Source organism: Eretmochelys imbricata, chromosome 6 (assembly GCF_965152235.1).
Source record: "Eretmochelys imbricata isolate rEreImb1 chromosome 6, rEreImb1.hap1, whole genome shotgun sequence".
Taxonomy (NCBI): domain Eukaryota; kingdom Metazoa; phylum Chordata; order Testudines; family Cheloniidae; genus Eretmochelys; species Eretmochelys imbricata.
Window position 1 is genome coordinate 65609693 of NC_135577.1, and position 21945 is coordinate 65631637.

The 21945-nt window shown below is 44.2% G+C and overlaps 1 protein-coding gene across 7 annotated transcripts in view; it reads right to left on the reverse strand.

Moving 5' to 3' along the window:
• The window catches only part of SLC8A3 (solute carrier family 8 member A3), a 144868-nt gene that overhangs the window by 36496 nt on the left and 86427 nt on the right, over positions 1 to 21945 (reverse strand). For 3 of the 7 annotated variants that reach the window (XM_077820245.1, XM_077820249.1, XM_077820247.1), the window contains exon 2: positions 10477 to 10580. In XM_077820245.1, the coding sequence (XP_077676371.1) occupies positions 10477 to 10580 (104 nt within the window). Of the gene's footprint in view, positions 1 to 5858; positions 5892 to 10474; positions 10581 to 11814; positions 11933 to 21945 lie in introns of all 7 variants that reach the window. The other 4 variants (XM_077820252.1, XM_077820250.1, XM_077820246.1 and 1 more) reach the window with 4 other exon arrangements.

Consider the following 21945-nt stretch of genomic DNA (forward strand, 5'->3'; position numbering starts at 1 on the left):
GGAATCATCATGACAACTCCAGGGTAAATAGCCTTTGATTCTTGCTTGGTTTGATTCCAGGCAGAGAGGTAAGAGCCAGTGAGAATCCAATCAGCTGAAGGAGAGTTTGGCTGGAGTGCAGACGAGCATGGTGGCATGGCCGAGACATGCAAGAACAACTTTTCTGATACAAATCCTTTTCCAGAGGGAGCTTTGCTTTCCTATTTACTGAAGTTGCCTTCTTTTTGCAGTTGCATGATGCTATATTTGGCCTGGGTCTGAATCAAAACCCTGGATCCCAGACCCCCTGAGCCGGTTTTGTTCGCTTGTTTTTATAATAGGCTGAACCAAAGCCCCAGATCTGAACACTTGCTTTTTTCTAGGGTCTGGTAATTGGTATCTGAACTTCATAGCCCAGGCCAGTATCTAATATCTATAATGTCTGTGTTTTCTATATAATATGAAGCTCATGGGCCAAATGCTACTGTGTAGGTGACACATCTGTGGCCAACGTTCTCCCTGGTGTAACTCCACTGAGATCAATGAAGGTTGCCCCCAGGGTGACTTTGGCCCAGCATGAGAGTAGATCAGAAAATCAGTATAACTAATAATGTAATTTATACCAATCTGGCATTGTGCTAAATGTGTATTGCATCCACTTTCCAACTCATTGTGTCATTTTCATCACTGCTTCCTTCACCACAGAACTGGCCCCAAATTTTATTCTGTAAAAAATATTAAGGGCAGGTCTATGCTACTGCTTCAGTCAATCTACCTTATGTTGCTCAGGGGTGTGAAAAAGACACCCCACTGAGCGATGCAAGTTAGAGCGACCTAAGGGCTGTCCACACCAGCGCTATGTAGGTTCTGCCTCTCATGGAGGTGGACTAATGCCTACAGGAGAGTGCTCTCCCATCGGCACAGAGTGTCTTCACCATACATGTTACAGCGGCGTAGCTGCGCCAATGTAGCATTTCTAGTGTAGGCTTGCCCTAACATAAGGCCATGTCTACACTTACAAGCTTACAGTGGTACAGCTGGATCGGTTCAGCTGTGTCACTGTAAGAGCAATTGTGTAGAGGTCTCCCATTGACATAATAAAACCAGCTCAATGAGCGGCCGCAGTTGTATCAGCGGGAGAGCGTCTCCCGCCAACATAGCGCTGTGCGCACAAACACTTAAGCCAACAAAACTTATGCCGCTCGGGGGGGGTGTTTTTTCACACCCCTGAGCGACTGAAGTTTTGCCGACATATGTGCTCATGTAGACATGGCCTAAATGTTTTCTAATTTCTATTCCTAGAGAGCCTTTAAAGAGAAAGGGTACCCTTGGACTGTTAGATGCAGAGTGTCCATAGAGGAAAGTGATGCAAGGAGGGAAGCAGCAGTGGGGTCTTCATGAGACTCAGGTTTGCACAACAACAATAGTCACTGACAGCAACAAGAAGTGAGAGCAGCACTGTCAGGATTGTACCAGCACCTGAAAGAAGCTCAGTGACAGCACACATCAAATTGCCAGAGGCTAGCATCTCTGTGCAATTTACTGTAACTCTTGAGAAGACAGAGGAACTTTAAGAGGCTGAGCTTCAGGAGCAGTGAGCTCTCTATGTGCCTATGGATTAATGGTTTTCCATACGAAGGTGTCTACAGGTTTTGACTCTATGAAACTGGAAGCAGGAGTGTGCTCTTTCCTTAAAGAACCATAAAGAACTAAACATGTCCTTGAGCAAGTTAAACAAGTCAGAAATGTTACTGCATTAGGCCTAATTCGGCTCCCTCTAAAGTCAATAGCAAAACTCCGTGACTTTAAGGGAGAAAAATCAGACCCATTCCCTTCATCGGGAGACTTGTCAAAACAAATTTGGTTCTGTCACTATATTGCAGGGCGAAATTATAATCCCACAAGGTAAATTTTTGATGGGGTACAGAGGACTGTTTGGAAAAAGAAATTAAAATTTCCCAGAACTATTCCCATCCACTGATCATGAAACAGAACCTTCCAACTACGACTCTCGGCCACAACTTCTCTCTACGAAGTGGAGTCTTCCATGCTTGGCCTATCCACTGTTAAACGGATCCCTGAAAGAGACACATCCATCCCACCTGCTCCGTGCTAGCGTAACACCGACAGACCCTGGTTGTTGGCAGGCAGGATCAAACCTGGGGCCTCTGGAGCTTAGTGCATGAGCCTCTACTGCATGAGCTAAAAGGCAACTGGCTGTTAGCTAAGGCTGTAGAGCAAACTCATTAATCTCTCTCTCTCTAAGTGGTCTCGGTGCCACTAGATGGGACAGAACATCACACCCAGAAGATGTGTGGGTTACACTAGGAAGGGTGGAATAGGGTTCCAAAACCACTGTCCGTGAAGAAGAATCTTCTAAGAGGGATTCTGAGTTTCAAATTGCTGTGAAGGCATATCTTGCAGTAAACAACTTTTCATGAAGCTTCCAAGAAGTATTCTGACCCCTCTGTAAAGTGGAATAGTCCAAAATCAGCATTCACCTACTATCCCTGAAGTTCAGTCTTTTGCCAATCTGCTGTGAAGTGAATTGTCCCAAGCAGGGCTCTCAATAACCAGCATGAATTTGTAATTTTCCAAGCATGATCCCCACACTTGGGCAACATCAAATGGAATCTTCCAAAGTGGTCTCATCTGCAGTTGTTCACAACTCCAAATGTGTGCTCTGCGTGGCACTCTGGGGTTAACTACAGAGTAAGCAAAAGGTGGGAATTGGATCCCAGAAAAAGGAAACCAAGCTCTGCTCCTGGAGTGCACAAAAATTGTTAAGGCTGATGTGTGACCAGAGTACAGACATCCTGGACTTCTCTGAACCCAGAGAGGCGCTGCAGGGGTGTAAGTAGCAAAATACCTAGGTCTGAATGGTGAGCTGTTGTGACAACAGAGCCACCTGGAGAGTAACCGTGAAACCAAAAGATGTCACCTTTTAACGAAGAGGGACACTCGAAAGGTCCTGACAGAAGGCTGGCCAGGCAGGTGGCTCAACATGCTGGGAGGCTTCTAGATCCTGCTATGCTCAGTTGACAGGGATTTGGTCCCCGTCACTACAAATAAGAGGAACAGATGCAGCCACGAGAATCCATTAGTTAGCTTCTTGGAAAAGGAGAGGGAAACAAGAGTAGGAAATCTTGGGGGCAGGTGGCAGAATGGAGAGAACCAACATCCCTCCTCCCCATCCCCCTGGCCTTACTTCCTGGGCAGGAAATGCACATTTCCTATTAGTTTTTTGCTTATCCACTTCAGTACTACCAAACTGAAGTGAGAGTTACCTTTATTGGTGCCCCTTGCATGTTGATATGCCCCTGTTGAATTGCTATCAGCCTTCATCACAGGACCTTGGCAAGATACCAACACTAACTCTGTTCTAATCGATTTGAATTCTCTGAGCATATTGACAAAATAGCTGATAAAGGAGAGTTACATGATATGATTATTTGGACTTTCAGAAAGTCTTTGAAAAAGTCCCTCACAAGAGGCTATTCAAGAAACTAAGTAGCTCTGGAGTGTAAAGTAAAGTTTATCATTTCTTTACTGCCTAAGGGACAGGAAACAAAGAATAGGAATAATCAGTCTATTTCCGTGAGGGCGAAAAGGTTAACAGTTAGGTGCCACAAGGTTCCACACCAGTAGTGAGGCTGTTTAATATATTTATTAATGATCAGGAAAAGGGACTGAGAAGAGAGGGGACAAATGTTGCAGGTGACACAAAATTATTTAGTGGAAAAAGCTGTATTAGATATTTATATGGATAATGAAAACATCCACCAGCTAGGGGAAGGATGTCCCATAGTCATTCACGACACAAATCTTTGCACCTGCCACTGAGATATCTAGTACTGGCTAGAGCTGGCCAGAAAATGTTTTTCTTTCCATGGATTTTCATCAAAAAACTGAAAAATTTTCCACTGAAACCCCAAACATGTCCTGCTTCCCAGTTTTCGGTTTTCCAATGAAATAATAAATAAATAAAATTCCAAGTAAATCAGATACTTTCCATGAACATTTTCCTTTAGTCGAAAACCAAATTTTCGGCTTAAAAAAAAAAAGTTTCGACCAGCTATCATACTGGGCATTCTTGGCAACAGGTTCCTGATCTAGCTGGATGACCAGTCTGATCTGGTATTGCAATTCTTAAGTTCCTACAGTTCCAGCTGAACACTGGCACTTGCCAGAAGATCTCCATCAAAGCACACAGTGGGTTCAAGTAGCTGTTGCCACAGTGGCCATTCATCACTTTAGTTTATTTTTGGGGATGGGGTGGACAGGGAATAGGGGATGGGCAGATGGATTGGCAGAGGCCTTCTTCAGTCACACAGTAGTGCTGTGATAGATACAGGTAAACTGATGGGAGCTGGGTCTGCCCTCTGGCATTCATGCAACAAGCAAAAAGCATTTGTGGGACAAGGGATGGGATAGATTTCATGAGTTTGTGTCTCGGTGCCTCACAAAGATACCAAGCTCTGAGCATGAGCCTGCAAAGGTACATATTCCAGTGTAAACTGCGATGCCAATCAATGGACTAAGACTTCTCCAGTATAAGCCTCAGCTCTAGTAAATACAATATAGAGATATATTTTTCGCTGGTTCTTTCTATTGGTACATATGTAGGAGAGTTTAGCCAAAAGTATGGATTGACTATATTCTGCTGAACATTGTGTCCTGTATCGTGCTGAGTAGCACGATAGTATTACTTATTTCTTAAAATTAACTGGCCGGATAACAAGGCATCTGGGTGAGCCCAAATCACTAGCATTGATGCTACGATCGTGAAAGCACAACTGAAATGTGCTGGCTCTGGCCACTAGACAGCCTGAATGGCGATTACCTAAAAGATTACTTTCTAGTCTGCTGATTCAAGGGACACGCTCGTGCTCCCACAGAGGCCAGAAGAAATGCTCTGAAGGCACTTTGAAAGACAATCTAGAAGTGTGAGACAGTCAGACAGCATGCTGGGAACAGCCTGCATGCAATAGAGCTAAATGGAGGGCACCAATCACAAGGGCACACGCTGAAGAAAACCACATCCCGTGTGCTGGGTACAAATATGCCAGCAGAATATACAAAGAGAAACTCTTAATCGAAAACAACTTTACCTGGGCCTGCCAAGAGTGGCTGAATCTGTTTCTCTTAGTGGCCTTGTGAGCCATTAAGACCCATGCTACGTGATGACAATAGTGATCGTTGTACTGACAGACTTCAATATTAAATGGTACCAACATGCATGTTTGCGTGTGTGCCTGCACATCTTTGAGTAGGTCTCTGTGAGTGTATGTTTGTATGTGTAACTGCATGGAGCTTCTACATATTTGCATATGCCAGCATGTGCCTACATGTATGTGGTTAAGTTTGCATATCCCCACATCCCCCCAAAATATACAGGTTTTATATTACACCCATCACCGTTGCATTTGCTCTTCATATGTATGTATATGCCGGCATGAATGTGCACATTTGCAAAATTTGCATGCCTGAATGTGTTAGCATGTTAACATGCGTGTGTGCTTCTCCTTGTGGCGGTGTGTATCTGCATGCACATGTGTCTTTGTGTGTGCGTATCTTCATAAGTATGTGGGTGCTTTCAAACCCTTCATGGCCTATCCCCACCCTGTCTATCGAGATGACGACTCTCATCTCCAACCAGCCCCTGATGCCAGGCTGTCTCATCCACTGGTTACGTTTGCAGAGAAGGATATCTGTGCTTTTGCCCATGCTGTCCCTCACACTTGGGAGAAGCTCCCTGTAAACATCAGCAAAACTAATTCATTATCCTCTTTCAAATTCCTCCTTAAGACTCTCATTTTTTCTTGACAACAGTTAGGCAGGGAGGGTGTAGTCTATCACGCTGACCAATACTGGCTCACGGTTTCCTCGTATTCCCTTGTCTGTCTGTATCCCTGTGTTGTCTCTTGTCTTATATTAGACTCTGTCACCAAAGAGGTTACATCTTTTTATTCTCTGTTTGTATAGTGCCCAGCACAATGGAGTCCTGGCCATGACTGGGGCCCCCTAGATGCTGTGATAATACAAGTCATAATTATATGTGTGTGTGTGTGTGTGTGCGCATATTTGTCACTGAATGATTCTGCGTGTGTTTGTTTGTCTGCCTCACAGGTGCATGTGTCTGTGTTGACCTTGTCACATGTCAGTAGGGGACTTTGCACTACATCAATGCTGGGTGCTCTATATCCAAAACCATTATGTGCCATCTAATTCTTCATCAAAGCCAACCAAATGGTGCCCCCTTGTGGGAGCACTCTACAGTACATGGAATCTTTTGAGATTTCATGGGATTAAGAGGGTGACAGTGTACAAATACATTGAAACCCTCTTTCCTTCCCTTTATTTTTAAGTGCTGAGCCCTTGCATTGGCTACACCCTAATGGGGCTAATGAAATGTGTTCATCTCTCCCTCTTCTGTGGACATGTTTCTTGGAAATTTGCAGATAATCCTCATAAATGGACAAGTGCACCATCCTCTTCTATCGTATCTCATGTCCTGCTGGTAAATGGAGGTGATGATAGGTGCTCCAATGCTGGGATGGAGGCAGTCAGCTGCCTTCTAGGGTTTGTCCAACTGACCTCAGGGTCTGACACTGCCCTCATTTGTACCTGTTTCACACCATTTAACCCCATGGTCTTTTATGGAGTTACATTCAATTTGCATTGGTGTAAATGAGAGAAGAAACATGTCATTGTGGACCAGTGTCACAATGTCACATGACACAACGTCATGGCAATGTAAACAATGTCCAATTTAAGTTAATTTGGAGATTTGTTAATGGGCAGATGGTTCCCTGGTTAGAGGAAGCTGCTGCGTGAGTGGGATAAGAAACAAAAGGAATTTCAACAAGGGAAGAATCACGTCATGTCCTGTCACCAGGCAGATGTTTCTCATCCCAGGCAGTACTACATAGAAGTGAGGGGCTACAGGAAACGTCTGGAGGTTGACAGATACTGAGCAAGCTTCCCCTATGCTGCTCTGCCACTCACCTTTGTACTAACTTTCAGCACCCCTTACTATTAAGGCCCTAATAAACTTGTGCTTAACTGTATGGTGATTTGGCAATGCAGACAGACTGTACACATGGGACTGGGATGAGTCCACCAAATTGACCTAACTAGAATTTAAAATTCAGGTGGTCAGAGATGACTCGCAAATTCAACAAGCCATTGCTCTGTCACTAACCAGCCTGGCCCTTGCTTCACTGGAACTGAATTAAACCTGTTTGGCTTCAGCCTCTGCTGCTGCTGTCCTAGATCTTGGTGCCCTTTCTTCCTAACGGGTTTACATTTCAGAGTAAAAAATCACAGTGTTTTTCTTTTCTTCCTCATGACCCTCACCTGTCTCGTCACAGCTTTTTCCATGCCATCTACCTACTAGCCCTGCTCCTTTATCACAAGCCCCTGCCTGACATGTAAGGTGTCTTTCCTCTTTCCTCTCACAGGAGTGGGGGTGAAGAGAGTCCTATGCGAGCTCTCTCTTGTTGTACCTTCCTCGGTCCTTTCTCCGCAGCCAGATTGAAGCTATGGCAGTGCTAGATCCAAGTATGAATGGCTGACACTACAGGTGCAGCAGTGTCCTGCTGAGTTCCTCTCCACTGACTTCCAACAGTGCCTCTTCTACTGCTCCCCATTACGCTCTACATTGGTAGTGAGGAGGAGAAGAAGCCGAAGGACTTCAGAACATGTGCACGAGAGGAGAACTGTACTGTCCGCAGGGGCAGATGAAGACAAACCAAGGTGACAGGCCCACTCCAACATGAGGATCCCTGATTGCCTTGGTCCTGCATCATGGACCTGACCCCATTTGGGCTGGTAATGGCCAGGGTCACCCACCCAAGAGTTGCCCTGCTAAGGGACCCACCACTACTCCTTTTTTGGGGGGCAGGCTGGGTGTCCCCTCCGCCCAGATAAAGGAGCCCCCATCTACTCACTGGGGGACCCTGGGTGATACCATCTCACCCAAATCATGTGGTGGTGTCGCCAGTGAAGTGCCCAGGCCAAGAGTCCTCTGTGTGGTGGTGTTAGTGGGGGCCCCACCAGAACAGATTTAAAAGTTATCACCCAGTTGAGATGAATGGGGCAATTCATACCTCTCTGAGCTATTGTTTCACACCGGCTTCAGACTGAGCCCCTGAGACATGGAGAACCACTCCACGAGGGACAGTCTGAAATACTGGTGGGATGTGACCCGTTTCCTCCCTCCCTGTTGAGTTACCTATGCAAAGATTGCAGAGGAACTGGAGAGGCTGCACTGGCCTCTCCTCCCATCCCAGGGAGTCTCTAAGGTAGCCTCCTTAACTCCCTCCATGAAGTAGGGGTGGGGAGAGCAGCTGGAGCTGCCACCAAGAAGTACAGCGGGATGGGAGAGGCCAGGAGGCCATTAGGCATTTTCTGTGACAAAGGGGCCTTCTGACTGGGTACTTCTACCTCACACTACCCCACTCATTCCCCTACATTCTTAGATGGCAAGCTCTTTTGGACAAGGATCATGTCTTTGTTATGTGTTCCCACAGTGCCTAGCACAATGCATTCCTGGCCTCTCAACACCAACCCAGTGCACATGATAACCGATAACATTTCCGTGGGGTGATCAGCGTGGAAGACGGGAGCATTGGCTCAGTAATAGGGAGAACTTTTTGGGGAAATAAGAAAACTGTAGCTGACAAGATATGTACCTTTAGTACTTTGTCTACCCGTTGTCAGTCTGCTGCCATTTGTCTGTCTTGTCTATTTAGGTTGCAGGTTCTCCAGAGTTACTTATGCGTTCCTATACACATGCACAGTGCTGAGCCCAACAAGGCCCTGATTCTGAGTGGGGCCCCCGAGAGCTACTGCAACACACATAACAGTAATACATGGTCCATGGCACCTGGTGTGGAGCATAAGCTCCCTCATTCTGACAGGGCTCAGAGGTAATAACAGCTCTTGCCTGCTGAGGAATGTCCCCGTCTGTAGTGACTCTGGCTGTGGCACAGAGAAGGATCGCCCTCCTTCTGATTAACAGAAATTGCACGTCTACTATTTCCTTACGCCCCCATCTTCAAACACACACACACACCAGTGCTGTTCCTCTCCACCAGCCTTGTGTAAACCCCATGCTGGAGGAGTTGCTTTGGGCAGGTAGCACAACAAAGCCTAGGCTTTGTAAGGATGGGGCTCCATCAGATGGCTTCTCCGGGGAGCCCTCATTTGTTTAAGCCAGTTCTGCACTGTGTGACACTGATGGCATGCCCTTGAGAGGAATTCTCGGTGACCTTGGACGCACTCACGTTAAGAGTCCAGCAGGGATGCATTCCACCCCCGAAAACACAAGTCATCCAAAGCAGAATCCATTTCTGGTGGGACTTAGACTTACATTAATAGCCACCCTCTGGGACAAATGAAATCATCTCGTTCTTGATATATTTGAAGAGTCTAAAATCACATGATACTTAATTGCCCCATTTGGCATCTTTGTTACAGGAGCACCTAAAATGGGACTGCGCCCATATTACGCTCAGACAGGCACATCAACCTGCCTGGGTCCCAGCTCAGATACCAAAATGGAGATCTGGATATCCTTTCATTAGGTGCTTATGTTTAAAAATTACACAAAGTGGGCCAGATCCTGAGCCACTGTGGTGATGGTAAGACGCACTGATTATTACAGTGGCACAGGAAGAGGTTGAGTGTGTGGGCAGGTAGACAGATACAGGTATTTTTAAGTATAGTATAGCAGGTAAAACTGGATACTCAAGAGTCTGAGTTCTTTTCCAGCTCTCCCACTCACTTGCTGTGTCATTTTGGCCAAGTCCTTTAACCTCCTTGTGCCTCATTTTACTGGAGTAAATAAGGCTTCATACCTACCTCACAGAAGTGTTGTGAGGCTCCATGAATGAATATTTGTGAAGTGCTTGGAGATTCTTGGATGAAAAAAAGCTAGAGAAGTGCAAAGTATTATTACTGTAAAACCAAAACACTGTGACTGTGATTCCCCTGCTGTGCAGGACAGGCTTTTAGCAAAGACTCAGAGGAACCCAACAACAATATTCAACGCTGCACCATAAGGGACTGGGGACAAAGGAGGGAAGGACTGTGGGACATACAGTACTGAAGAGGGGAGTTGAAGAGATAGCCATGCACTACATTCTTTTTGGTTCTTTTTCACTCCCTTCAGTCTTGGCATTAGGGGGAGAGAAGGGGTAGCAGCAAAGATGTCATCAAAACAAAATAAAACCAATCAAAACTGATGATATTAATAAGGCCCAAGGCCCAAGCATGGCACAAAAGGAGGATCAGAAATAAGCTAGGCTCTAAAAGGCAGAGATGACACCGAAACAGGGTGAGAGCGAGAATACAGGAGGAAAAAGAATAAAAGGTGATTCATCTAACGGGGGAGGAGGAGAAGAAAAGATGGGTGGGAGGGAGAAGAAGGGGTTACTTTTTTGGATTTGGGGTTTGGTTGCTTTTGGTTTGTTTTTAAAAAGGATCTCACACCTGATATTCCTCGTTCCATCCATTTCGGTTCACCAAGGGCAATGAAGAAAGTCTCCTGCCTTTCGTATTCCTCCTCATCTACTATTTTAACCCTTACGGTCTTCCTGTAGGGACAACAAGAAAGACAGCCATGTACAGTGGGTTGGCTGGTTGGAGCGGACGCAGCAGCAGTCCATTCTCACATGCAGTCCATTCCTGCTGCTGCCTTGGGCAGTGTTTTGTTTGCTGGATATGGCGCATTGGTAGTAGTTGCTCTTAGGGTGAGTGGGAAAGTATTAGAGGAGGAAGATGGGGGTGGGCAAGGGAGTGAAGGGGGAGGGGAGGGTTGGACCTTGCTGATGGTTAGTGGGAGGTGACTTCTGCAGCACATATAGTTTAGTGTCACATGGTAATAATATCTCATCAGCTGACTAAGAATTGACCAATCAGAAATAGCCAAGGGCAAAACAGCCACAAAGATATCAAACACATTTTAGTTGAGGGACCAATTGCTTCTCCCACCCTCTCATAACTGGTAAGATGTTGGATCTGGAGGTGGGGAGCAGGACAGAGAGAAAGCCATACATACACACATACACACATGGGCGTTCATGAGGCAGGGGGCTGTCCATTCAGGGGGGAGCTCTCATTTGGCTTTGAGGGGACTGGGTGGTTTTTTTACCTCCCACTTTTTATTTAAAAACAACAGATATTTTAGTTTCTTGCTTCTAGTTGTTTTCTAACTGTTTAATAAACATTACTCACCAGCCCCTATTGAGTAGGTCTATCTGGGGATGAAAGCCCTGCAGCATGGCCGTGGCTAGCCCGGGTCAGCTGGGGCCGGGCTCTCGGGCAGGGGCTACAAGGCTAAAAATTGTGAGAACTAATGTGCTGCTTTCATGTGGGCTTTGACTCTTGTATTTTTATTAGTATGGGTCTGAGGCAGGCTGACAGCTCCTCTAGGAATCTGGGTATGTTTCCTGTAGATGTTTTGCTACTGAAGCTGCACAAATGGGCAAACTGCGCAGAAGGTCCAATCCTTCCAGCCAATGGGAGCAATAGAAAACCCCACCAAGAGCCATTTCAACAATGCTGGGGTGGTATTCTAATCTCTCGCTTACACACACACAGTCTCTCTATCTTGTCCCCTTCCCAAGGTCCCTCCCAGGATAGTGCCCCATCTGGCTAAAACCCCATAGGTACCATGTGACAAGTTTGTGCGTGCACAGCAGTGTTAAGGACAGAGCGATTGGAAAACAAAAAGAAATCACAGAAAAAGAAAAAAAAAAACAGAGGAGAAAAGAAGGCAGGAGAAGAAAGAGAAGAGGAAAGAAGAATGTTAACATTAGTCTGGAGGACCAGTACTACACCTTTCTGTAAACTCATATCCACCATGCGTGGGCTCATCAGCTCAATGAAGAAAGTCTTGTTTTTCTCATACTCCTCATCATCAATTACCTTGATGTGAACTGTTTTGCTGTGGATTGAAAAATAATAAGTGTCATAAGGAGAAGGAGGGGATAGGAAAGCAAGGGTGGGAGAGGGTAAGAGAAACAAAAGAGGAAAATTAGACAGTCAAAGTTTACTCCCCTTGAATAGGCTCAAAGTGGCCCTGGAGAGAAAATTACTTCCCCTTCCTGTGTATTTACATTGGCAGAACAAAATGGGTAACTGCAAGGCAACTAATCCTTCTGCCTTACACCTGATTTACACACACAAGTGCATGCTTTTCTCACACAGTTTCTCAGTGGGTGTACCCCCCCACACACACACTTACTTCACAGGCACAATTTTTGCTCATAGGTTTGAAAATTTGGCCTAAAACATCCTTTCAACAAGGAAACCATAAAAGGAGTGAACGAACCTGCCCCCTGTACACATGGAAATATACTGCAACTTAATCACCTCAATCTAAGCATTTAGTAGGTTAATCTGGCTAATCAGAGTTCTACTGGACAATCTTCCTCTGGCGGCTCCCACAAGCTGTGCTGGGCAGACTCTGGGGCAAATTCTGACACTTATACAACCAAAACGCTTGTGAATTCCATGAGCATCTTCACTGAATACGGATGAAGGATTTGCTCCCAGTCTGTGTCCCTGTTCCCTCAATTACACACACACACACACACACACACACACACACAGAGCAAGCGCAATTCAGTCTCTGCATGCCTTGAAGGCTTAGCCAGTTGTGTTGTTTTGCTTTCACTTAGTGTTGCTCTCGATTGCCTCAGGGTGTAAATTATACCTGCACTTTGCTTTTTTTCTTGTTGACTGGCAGGAAGTGCTATATGAAATCACATCCCTCCTTTCTCACTGTAAAAGGAGCTCATGCTTTCAGACTCTGGTGCAATTTCTCACACTTTTTAATGCAAAGCAGTTTATGTGTGCATTGACATTCATATATTATATTTATATTATCTATGCTCACGTGTTTATACGTTATAAATATGTGTATGTATACACTTCAGGGCTCTCAAACACTGCAGAGACACTGAAAGCCCTCAGTAGGCAAGCTCTGTGAACAGCAGTTACAATTAAAATCTGGAACTGTCTCCACCTAACGTTTCTGAAATAAGAAATTTGTAGCAAATGCCCTACATTTCTCTAGCCATAGGTCAGCTCTCTCTGAAGACTAAGCCAACTAGCTAATTCACCATATGATGGGCCCTGAGCCTGTGAATGACTTAACCTCCAAACAATTCGCTCCTCCACACACGCTTCTTCTGCACAGTCCTCCTACAATGATCTCTGCAAAATTCCGACACCTCCTCAATTTTGGACCATCGCATGGTATATTAAATGCGCCTAACCTGTTGTGTCTGTGTGCAGAAAAGAAGGAGAAGTCATGCAGTTAAATCACAGGACTGGAAATCATGTGATCTGTGTTGTATGTTCCTATCTCTGTAAGTAGCTTTTGGGGCCTCCGTTTCCCCATGTGTAAACTGATGTTATTAACACCTCACTCACAGGAATGTTGGGAAGTTTCCTCCATTAATGTTTGCGATGTGCATTCAGACCCTTGGATAGACAGTGTTAGAAAACTGGAAAGTATTGTCATACTGCTCTAGATTGCAACTCCTCAGGGCAAGGACTGAATCTCCTACATATGTCCAGTGCAAGCACAATGTCAGCACTCAATAATAGTAATAATAACCTTGAGATAAACTAGAGACCGTGGCTTACACTACAAACATATATTCCACCAACAAAGTCAGCTGGCTTTGGAAATATTCATCAGTGGAATGCACCGGTGCCTCTTCATTCCTCAACCAAGATGACAGGAATTATTTACTTTCCTGTAATGAGAGAATGAGCTGGTGTCACTGGTCAGTTATCAGTGTTTTCTATGGAGCTACCACTTAAGTTATCTCTAAATACTATGCAGGTATTGCTTCCTCCACAGAACTCTCATGGACTTTGATGGAACTTGAGTGTGTTGACTTGACCATCCGGAAGATCAGGCTCTAACTCAATAAGTAAACCACAAATTCATAAACATTCAGGAAATCCCTATGGTTCTATGAAGGAAAAAAATAAGAGGCTCAATCCACTATCTCGGAGGTCTTGCAGCTCTCTGTTCATGTCTTAATGTCCTGGTTGCATATAGATCAAAATTGTACACAGCCAACTTACTACAAGCACCAGGCACTAAATTTACTTCAGCTTCTTAAAACCCAAGAGCGCTTCAGAAAGACAAGCGTTCAGCCCTGCACTCAAGTGCCTCTGCAACCCGAACCACTCTGCTGATGCCCCTGCCAAAGTGCATTGTGCTGTCATCAAAAGACCTGGCTATGTCGTAGAGTAAACCAAACAGTTCCCATGATATCACCTCGTCAACAGCCAGACCAGGATTAATACTGTAAGTACTGAGCCATGCCTGCTGGGTAATGACTCAGAAAAGTGCCTCACTTAAGAGTAATAGAGGAAAAAGAACATTTGCCAGTTATACAATGCTGTAACATTGGGGGAAGATTCCTTCTGGATACCTGCAAGTGACCATTGTACACTATGAAGCATGAAGTTTGATAAACTTCATTACTTTAGCTTGCATACCTTCAGCTATTAGTAAGCATCATAAGACTATCTAGTCCTCCTACAAATGTCCAGCCGCAGCATTTGACTCAATGGCCTACCGCTTAATAGGTTCTACAGTCCGACTACACCGTGGAAGGCTGGTCCTTTTAGTGGTTCTCAGTTTGATCTAGCCCTCTTAGTCATCCATTGATTTCATATTATAGGCTAGGAAGAAAAATAGATACTGATGAGCTTTCACTGTCTTTCATCATTATAAATATGCAAGAGGAATCACTTGTAATCCTTCTTACTACATTAAATCATCCTGATTTTTTGCAATCACTTGCTGTACAGAAATTGTGTATTAATGCTAGACAGTCTCATCTCCTTTGTCTGGACAGTTTCAGTCTCCACCAACGCAGCTTGAAGGACATAGGATTTTAAACAAGGTGTCTCTGATGAAAACCTGAGTACTGTGCTGAGACTTCTTCACAATAATTTTGTGGCATACTGTCTATGCATCTTTGGAAATGCTTAGCAGCACATGGGCCCTACACAGGTTGACTGGTGGGTTTGTTTGTTTTTTTAATTGAATGTTGACTGGGCCCATGACACTCTGCAAATGTTTTTTTTCAGTTTTCTGTGGATTAGATCTACATCTGATCTGTCTGTATGACCTTTTTCTCTCTTTTAGGATTTTCAAAAGTGGCTAGTGATAGGCTAACTCTGACAGGTTTTGAAAATCCATCCACAGTGTGTAGGTGTACTGGTCATTAACACTGCCTGAGTGTTACCATTCCAGTGGGCCTTTTTCACTTAACTTACAACTTTTATGAATTTTTACTTTTAAAAGCTGAAATTGTCCAGGTTTTTTCCTCAGCCCATGAGAGAATATTTTGAAAAAATTGAGCAAAATAGTTCAAATATACAGAGAGTTGAAAAAAAAAGTACAATTTTGTCATTTTACAACAATTTCTGTAACCTCCTTTTGAACAGCTCCAGTAGGTTAGAAGCCTGAAATTTGTGAAAGACATAGTCTCTGCTTCATTGATGTACCTTTCTAGGGCGCAGTACGAATCCATTTGGATTTGTCCAAGTTCTCAGAGTTTAGAAAACACACTTCATGAATGCACAAAGTTTTGTTTTGTTTTTGTTATATGAGAACAGGTTTTACAAACAGCGTCTCAGCGTTCCATTGATACTATGCATGAATATGTAAGACAAGGAGAAATTCTCATTTAATGAGAAAGTGTGTGTGGAATATGATCTCTTGAGGGCGTTTGTGGAATGCCTGATTTTATATGATCTCTTCCTCTGCAAACTGAATACTCAAAATTATGCCCTCAATGAAGCAATGACTTACTGAGTGCACATTTTGTAAAGTACAGAGTGTTCTATTACTGTCTAGCATATAATTCCAGAGGAAAGGATTTCTTTAGAGATTTTCTTTAAAAAAAATATCCACCAAAACCCACCACCTATAGAATTCCGTAGAGAAAATATTAGTTGAGCATTTCATGGTTTTTGGGTGCTTCTTTTTGTAGCCTTTACATTCTTTTAATTATTTACTGTTTGATAAGTGTGTGTGTGTGTGTGTGTACAACAATGCAAGTAATCCTAGCAAAGGCTGAAGGAACTGGGTATGTTTAGTTTGGAAAAGAGGAGATTGAAGGGAGACATGGTCGTGGTCTTCAAATACTTGAAAGTCTGCCTTAAAAAGTTGTTCTCTTTTGCCACAGAAAGCAGGAAAAGAGACAATGGGTTCAAACTACAGCACAGGAGATTTAGATTAAATTTCAGGAAAAACGTCCTAACTGTAAGAACAGCAGGATAATGGAACAGACTGTCTAGGGAGGTTATGGAAGCTCCTTCACTGGAGGTTTTCAAAAGGAGGCTGGATAGCCATCTGTTTTGCATGGTTTAGACACAACAAATCCTGCATCTTGGCAGGGGTCAGACTAGATGACCCTTGCAGTTCCTTCTAACCCTGTGATTCCATGATGCATTCTGCCTCAAGCGTGAGTGTAGGCTAAGAATGGGAACAAACAAGGTTATAGGTTACATGCAGTTAGCCATCATGAAAGGTTATAATCTCAAGACTCTTGTATGCTGGCTCCTTTACTCAGAAGTGCACAAGGCAATAAAAGGATAGGATGTGGACAGAGAACAATTGTGTCTTAAGAAATGGATGAAACTTTAAGTGCAATCCCCAGCAAGCTAATGAGGCCCTTAGCCACATGATCCCATCTTAGGCTTTACTCCTTTCACTAGGCAAGAGTAACTTAGTGGCTGCAGAGTCAGGGTCCCTCGCATTGTCTGCCCTGGTCATCATTTTTACCTTGTGCTTATGTGCGTTCCTATTTTCTAATCATTGAAGACTAACTGGTATGGTATCCCTGTTGCAGGCTGCTCCCACTCTCCCAAGCCCTGTGTTGCTTCTGCTGCTGTCCTTTCCAATAGCTCGCTCTCTGAGAGCAGTAGTACAGCATCAGAGGTAACTCAGTCAGTCATATAATACAGCTGATTTAGTTGGTTTGCATACTACAAACTTATTGAGTCACATGCTGTATGGGTATTGCATCTCTTGGTTTTTAAATTAAAACCCAAACTATGATGACCCCCTATTCTTGACTAGCATCTACAGGAAAAAAATCAACTTGAATGACACTGCGCTCGTTCAAATTGGATCCGAGCTGCTGAAATGGTCCCTGCACACAACATACAAGCAGGCAAACTGAACACTATATAGGTTATATGCTTGCAAATAACAACCATTTCCCTCATAACCCAGCTTCTGCTTCTGAGTCATCCTGCAGGAAAATAATACTCTTTAATGCCGCTCATTCAAATCCAGCCAAGTTCAGTAGCGATCAAAAGTTACCACCATTTGACATCTGTTCAATGGCCCACACAAAATCAATCTGGTGGAGAGGTATGACAAAATCACAACCCACACCTCTGTCACTATGCTGGAAGGCTTAAAAAGAGCACCCAGAATTCAACAGACCCTGGAAACTAAACAACTTCTTCTTCCTAACGGTGGGTCTGAGACACACTCTGCATGAGGCAGGGTGTGTGAAAAGCTTACACTGCTGCTGTCTGGGATGAACCTGTTCTCTGGATAGAGGAATTAGGTCTCCAGGATGCATATAAAATATTGATACACTAATGTATGAGCTCTTACGGAAATGATTGTGATATTAGCAATGTAGCAATCATTAGGACTTCACTGAGACTGAAGCTGGCTGTGAGGAAGAAAAAAACCTTGGCTAAAAAAGAAATGTAATGAAGTAAAAAAGCCAAGGGAAACTATGAAGAACACTTTGATTGATCTTGAAGACAGACAGATTTTCAAGTTTTCCCCAACATTAAAGTTTAACTCCAAGGCAACAATTGGCTTCAGGAAAGTCAGTAAAATATCTGAAGCAACGTAACCAAGAGAGCAAATCCTCTGAATTCCTAGATCAACTCAACTTGGCTACAGATTGGATTGTTACTGAACCCTCAAGCTTTAAAATTGCCCTCCCCCCTTTTTTAAAAAGAGCTTTGAATTTTGTAACAAATCCAGCAGAATGATGGTTTCCCCTTTGCTACACGCTGAACTCAGAAAATACACCCTTTTTCCTAGCTCTTAAACAGAAGACTAAGGGCACTGTTATTATCCCAAGGAAAACGGATTCCTCTTCTCAAGAATTTGATAAGACACTTACACTCCCAAACATGACCTGGAGGGCTTGAACGTCAGAGTGCTTCCTCTTTGTCAGGCCATTCATATCCCTAAAGTCTCCAGGAGACTGGGTGAATCACACAAGGATCTCACTGCGTGTGGCTGATACCCTGAAGGCCTTGCTATAACCACAGGGCATACCCTTTTTGTGCCCACCCAGTAAAAGACAAAGGTAAAGCCAAGACTGGCACCATTTTGGGATCTCAAGAAAGAGAGCAAATTGTCAGTTGATTTCTGGAGAGAGAGTGAGAAGACAGTAGGGCAAAGTACACACACTGATGCCTACCTCTTACCACAGACATGAGATCAGATGGAAATGTTTTATCCTGTGCCTTATAGTAAGAGGCTCGTGTATACCTATTCCACCTGAATGGATGTACTGGAGAAAGATGAAAAGATCAAGGCCTTTCAGATTAGAGGAGCCAGGAGCACAGACACGTTACTTTGCATAGTAATTTTGTAACACACACAGATTTGGCCAAATTTACCTCATGGTGTAAGCAGATACAACTTAATTAACTTCAGTTAACCCACTTAGATCAAAGCTTAATCTGGCCCCCGGAGACTCAGCTGAGACATACCCCTACCCCCGTAATGATTTCACTTGTGACCAATTTGGAGGTCTCAGAAGGTACAGGGCTAGTGGATTACTTTAACAGAGCCCACCTATCTTCTTCAAGTATTGCTTGGGTCCAAGGATGTTTTTACAGTCTTGAAAAAAGAAAAGGAGTACTTGTGGCACCTTAGAGACTAACCAATTTATTTGAGCATGAGCTTTCGTGAGCCACAGCTCACTTCATCAGATGCATACCGTGGAAACTGCAGCAGACTTTATATATACACAGAGAATATGAAACAATACCTCCTCCCACCCCACTGTCCTGCTGGTAATAGCTTATCTAAAGTAATCGTCAGGTTAGGCCATTTCCAGCACAAATCCAGGTTTTCTCACCCTCCACCCCCCTACACAAATTCACTCTCCTGCTGGTGATAGCCCATCCAAAGTGACAACTCTTTACACAATGTGCATGATAATGAAGTTAGGCCATTTCCTGCACAAATCCAGGTTCTCTCACTCCCTCACCCCCCTCCAAAAACCACCCCCATACACACACAAACTCACTCTCCTGCTGGTAATAGCTCATCCAAACTGACCACTCTCCAAGTTTAAATCCAAGTTAAACCAGAACATCTGGGGGGGGGGTAGGAAAAAACAAGAGGAAATAGGCTACCTTGCATAATGACTTAGCCACTCCCAGTCTCTATTTAAGCCTAAATTAATAGTATCCAATTTGCAAATGAATTCCAATTCAGCAGTTTCTCGCTGGAGTCTGGATTTGAAGTTTTTTTGTTTTAAGATAGCGACCTTCATGTCTGTGATTGCGTGACCAGAGAGATTGAAGTGTTCTCCGACTGGTTTATGAATGTTATAATTCTTGACATCTGATTTGTGTCCATTTATTCTTTTACGTAGAGACTGTCCAGTTTGACCAATGTACATGGCAGAGGGGCATTGCTGGCACATGATGGCATATATCACATTGGTGGATGTGCAGGTGAACGAGCCTCTGATAGTGTGGCTGATGTTATTAGGCCCTGTGATGGTGTCCCCTGAATAGATATGTGGGCACAATTGGCAACGGGCTTTGTTGCAAGGATAAGTTCCTGGGTTAGTGGTTCTGTTGTGTGGTATGTGGTTGTTGGTGAGTATTTGCTTCAGGTTGCGGGGCTGTCTGTAAGCAAGGACTGGCCTGTCTCCCAAGATTTGTGAGAGTGTTGGGTCATCCTTTAGGATAGGTTGTAGATCCTTAATAATGCGTTGGAGGTGTTGGGTCATCCTTTAGGATAGGTTGTAGATCCTTAATAATGCGTTGGACCAGGCTGAGGTTGGTGGTGGGATGGAAATTGTTGAAATCATGGTGGAATTCCTCAAGGGCTTCTTTTCCCCTACTCTACTTGCACTATATTGATGACATCTTCATCATCTGGACCCATGGAAAAGAAGCCCTTGAGGAATTCCACCATGATTTCAACAATTTCCATCCCACCACCAACCTCAGCCTGGTCCAGTCCACACAAGAGATCCACTTCCTGGACACTACAGTGCTAATAAACAATGGTCACATAAACACCACCCTATACCGGAAACCTACTGACCGCTATTCCTACCTGCATGCCTCCAGCTTTCACCCTGACCACACCACACGATCCATCGTCTACAGCCAAGCTCTGCGATACAACCGCATTTGCTCCAACCCCTCAGACAGAGACAAACACCTACAAGATCTCTGTCAAGCTTTCTTACAACTACAATACCCACCTGCGGAAGTAAAGAAACAGATTGATAGAGCCAGAAGAGTTCCCAGAAGTTACCTACTACAGGACAGGCCTAACAAAGAAAATAACAGAACGCCACTAGCCGTCACCTTCAGCCCCCAACTAAAACCCCTCCAACGCATTATTAAGGATCTACAACCTATCCTAAAGGATGACCCAACACTCTCACAAATCTTGGGAGACAGGCCAGTCCTTGCTTACAGACAGCCCCGCAACCTGAAGCAAATACTCACCAACAACCACATACCACACAACAGAACCACTAACCCAGGAACTTATCCTTGCAACAAAGCCCGTTGCCAATTGTGCCCACATATCTATTCAGGGGACACCATCACAGGGCCTAATAACATCAGCCACACTATCAGAGGCTCGTTCACCTGCACATCCACCAATGTGATATATGCCATCATGTGCCAGCAATGCCCCTCTGCCATGTACATTGGTCAAACTGGACAGTCTCTACGTAAAAGAATAAATGGACACAAATCAGATGTCAAGAATTATAACATTCATAAACCAGTCGGAGAACACTTCAATCTCTCTGGTCACGCAATCACAGACATGAAGGTCGCTATCTTAAAACAAAAAAACTTCAAATCCAGACTCCAGCGAGAAACTGCTGAATTGGAATTCATTTGCAAATTGGATACTATTAATTTAGGCTTAAATAGAGACTGGGAGTGGCTAAGTCATTATGCAAGGTAGCCTATTTCCTCTTGTTTTTTCCTACCCCCCCCCCCCAGATGTTCTGGTTTAACTTGGATTTAAACTTGGAGAGTGGTCAGTTTGGATGAGCTATTACCAGCAGGAGAGTGAGTTTGTGTGTGTATGGGGGTGGTTTTTGGAGGGGGGTGAGGGAGTGAGAGAACCTGGATTTGTGCAGGAAATGGCCTAACTTCATTATCATGCACATTGTGTAAAGAGTTGTCACTTTGGATGGGCTATCACCAGCAGGAGAGTGAATTTGTGTAGGGGGGTGGAGGGTGAGAAAACCTGGATTTGTGCTGGAAATGGCCTAACCTGACGATTACTTTAGATAAGCTATTACCAGCAGGACAGTGGGGTGGGAGGAGGTATTGTTTCATATTCTCTGTGTATATATAAAGTCTGCTGCAGTTTCCACGGTATGCATCTGATGAAGTGAGCTGTGGCTCACGAAAGCTCATGCTCAAATAAATTGGTTAGTCTCTAAGGTGCCACAAGTACTCCTTTTCTTTTTGCGAATACAGACTAACACGGCTGTTACTCTGAAACCTTTACAGTCTTGTTAATTGATGTCCAAGGAAGAGGGGAGTGAAGCAGAAAATAAGGGATAAGAATGAAAGGTTTTCAGGGGCAGCTTCTTTGAAAGTGCAGGGAGGGTCAATGTTCAGGGGAAAGGATGGCTTTGGGGCTAGGTGATGTAT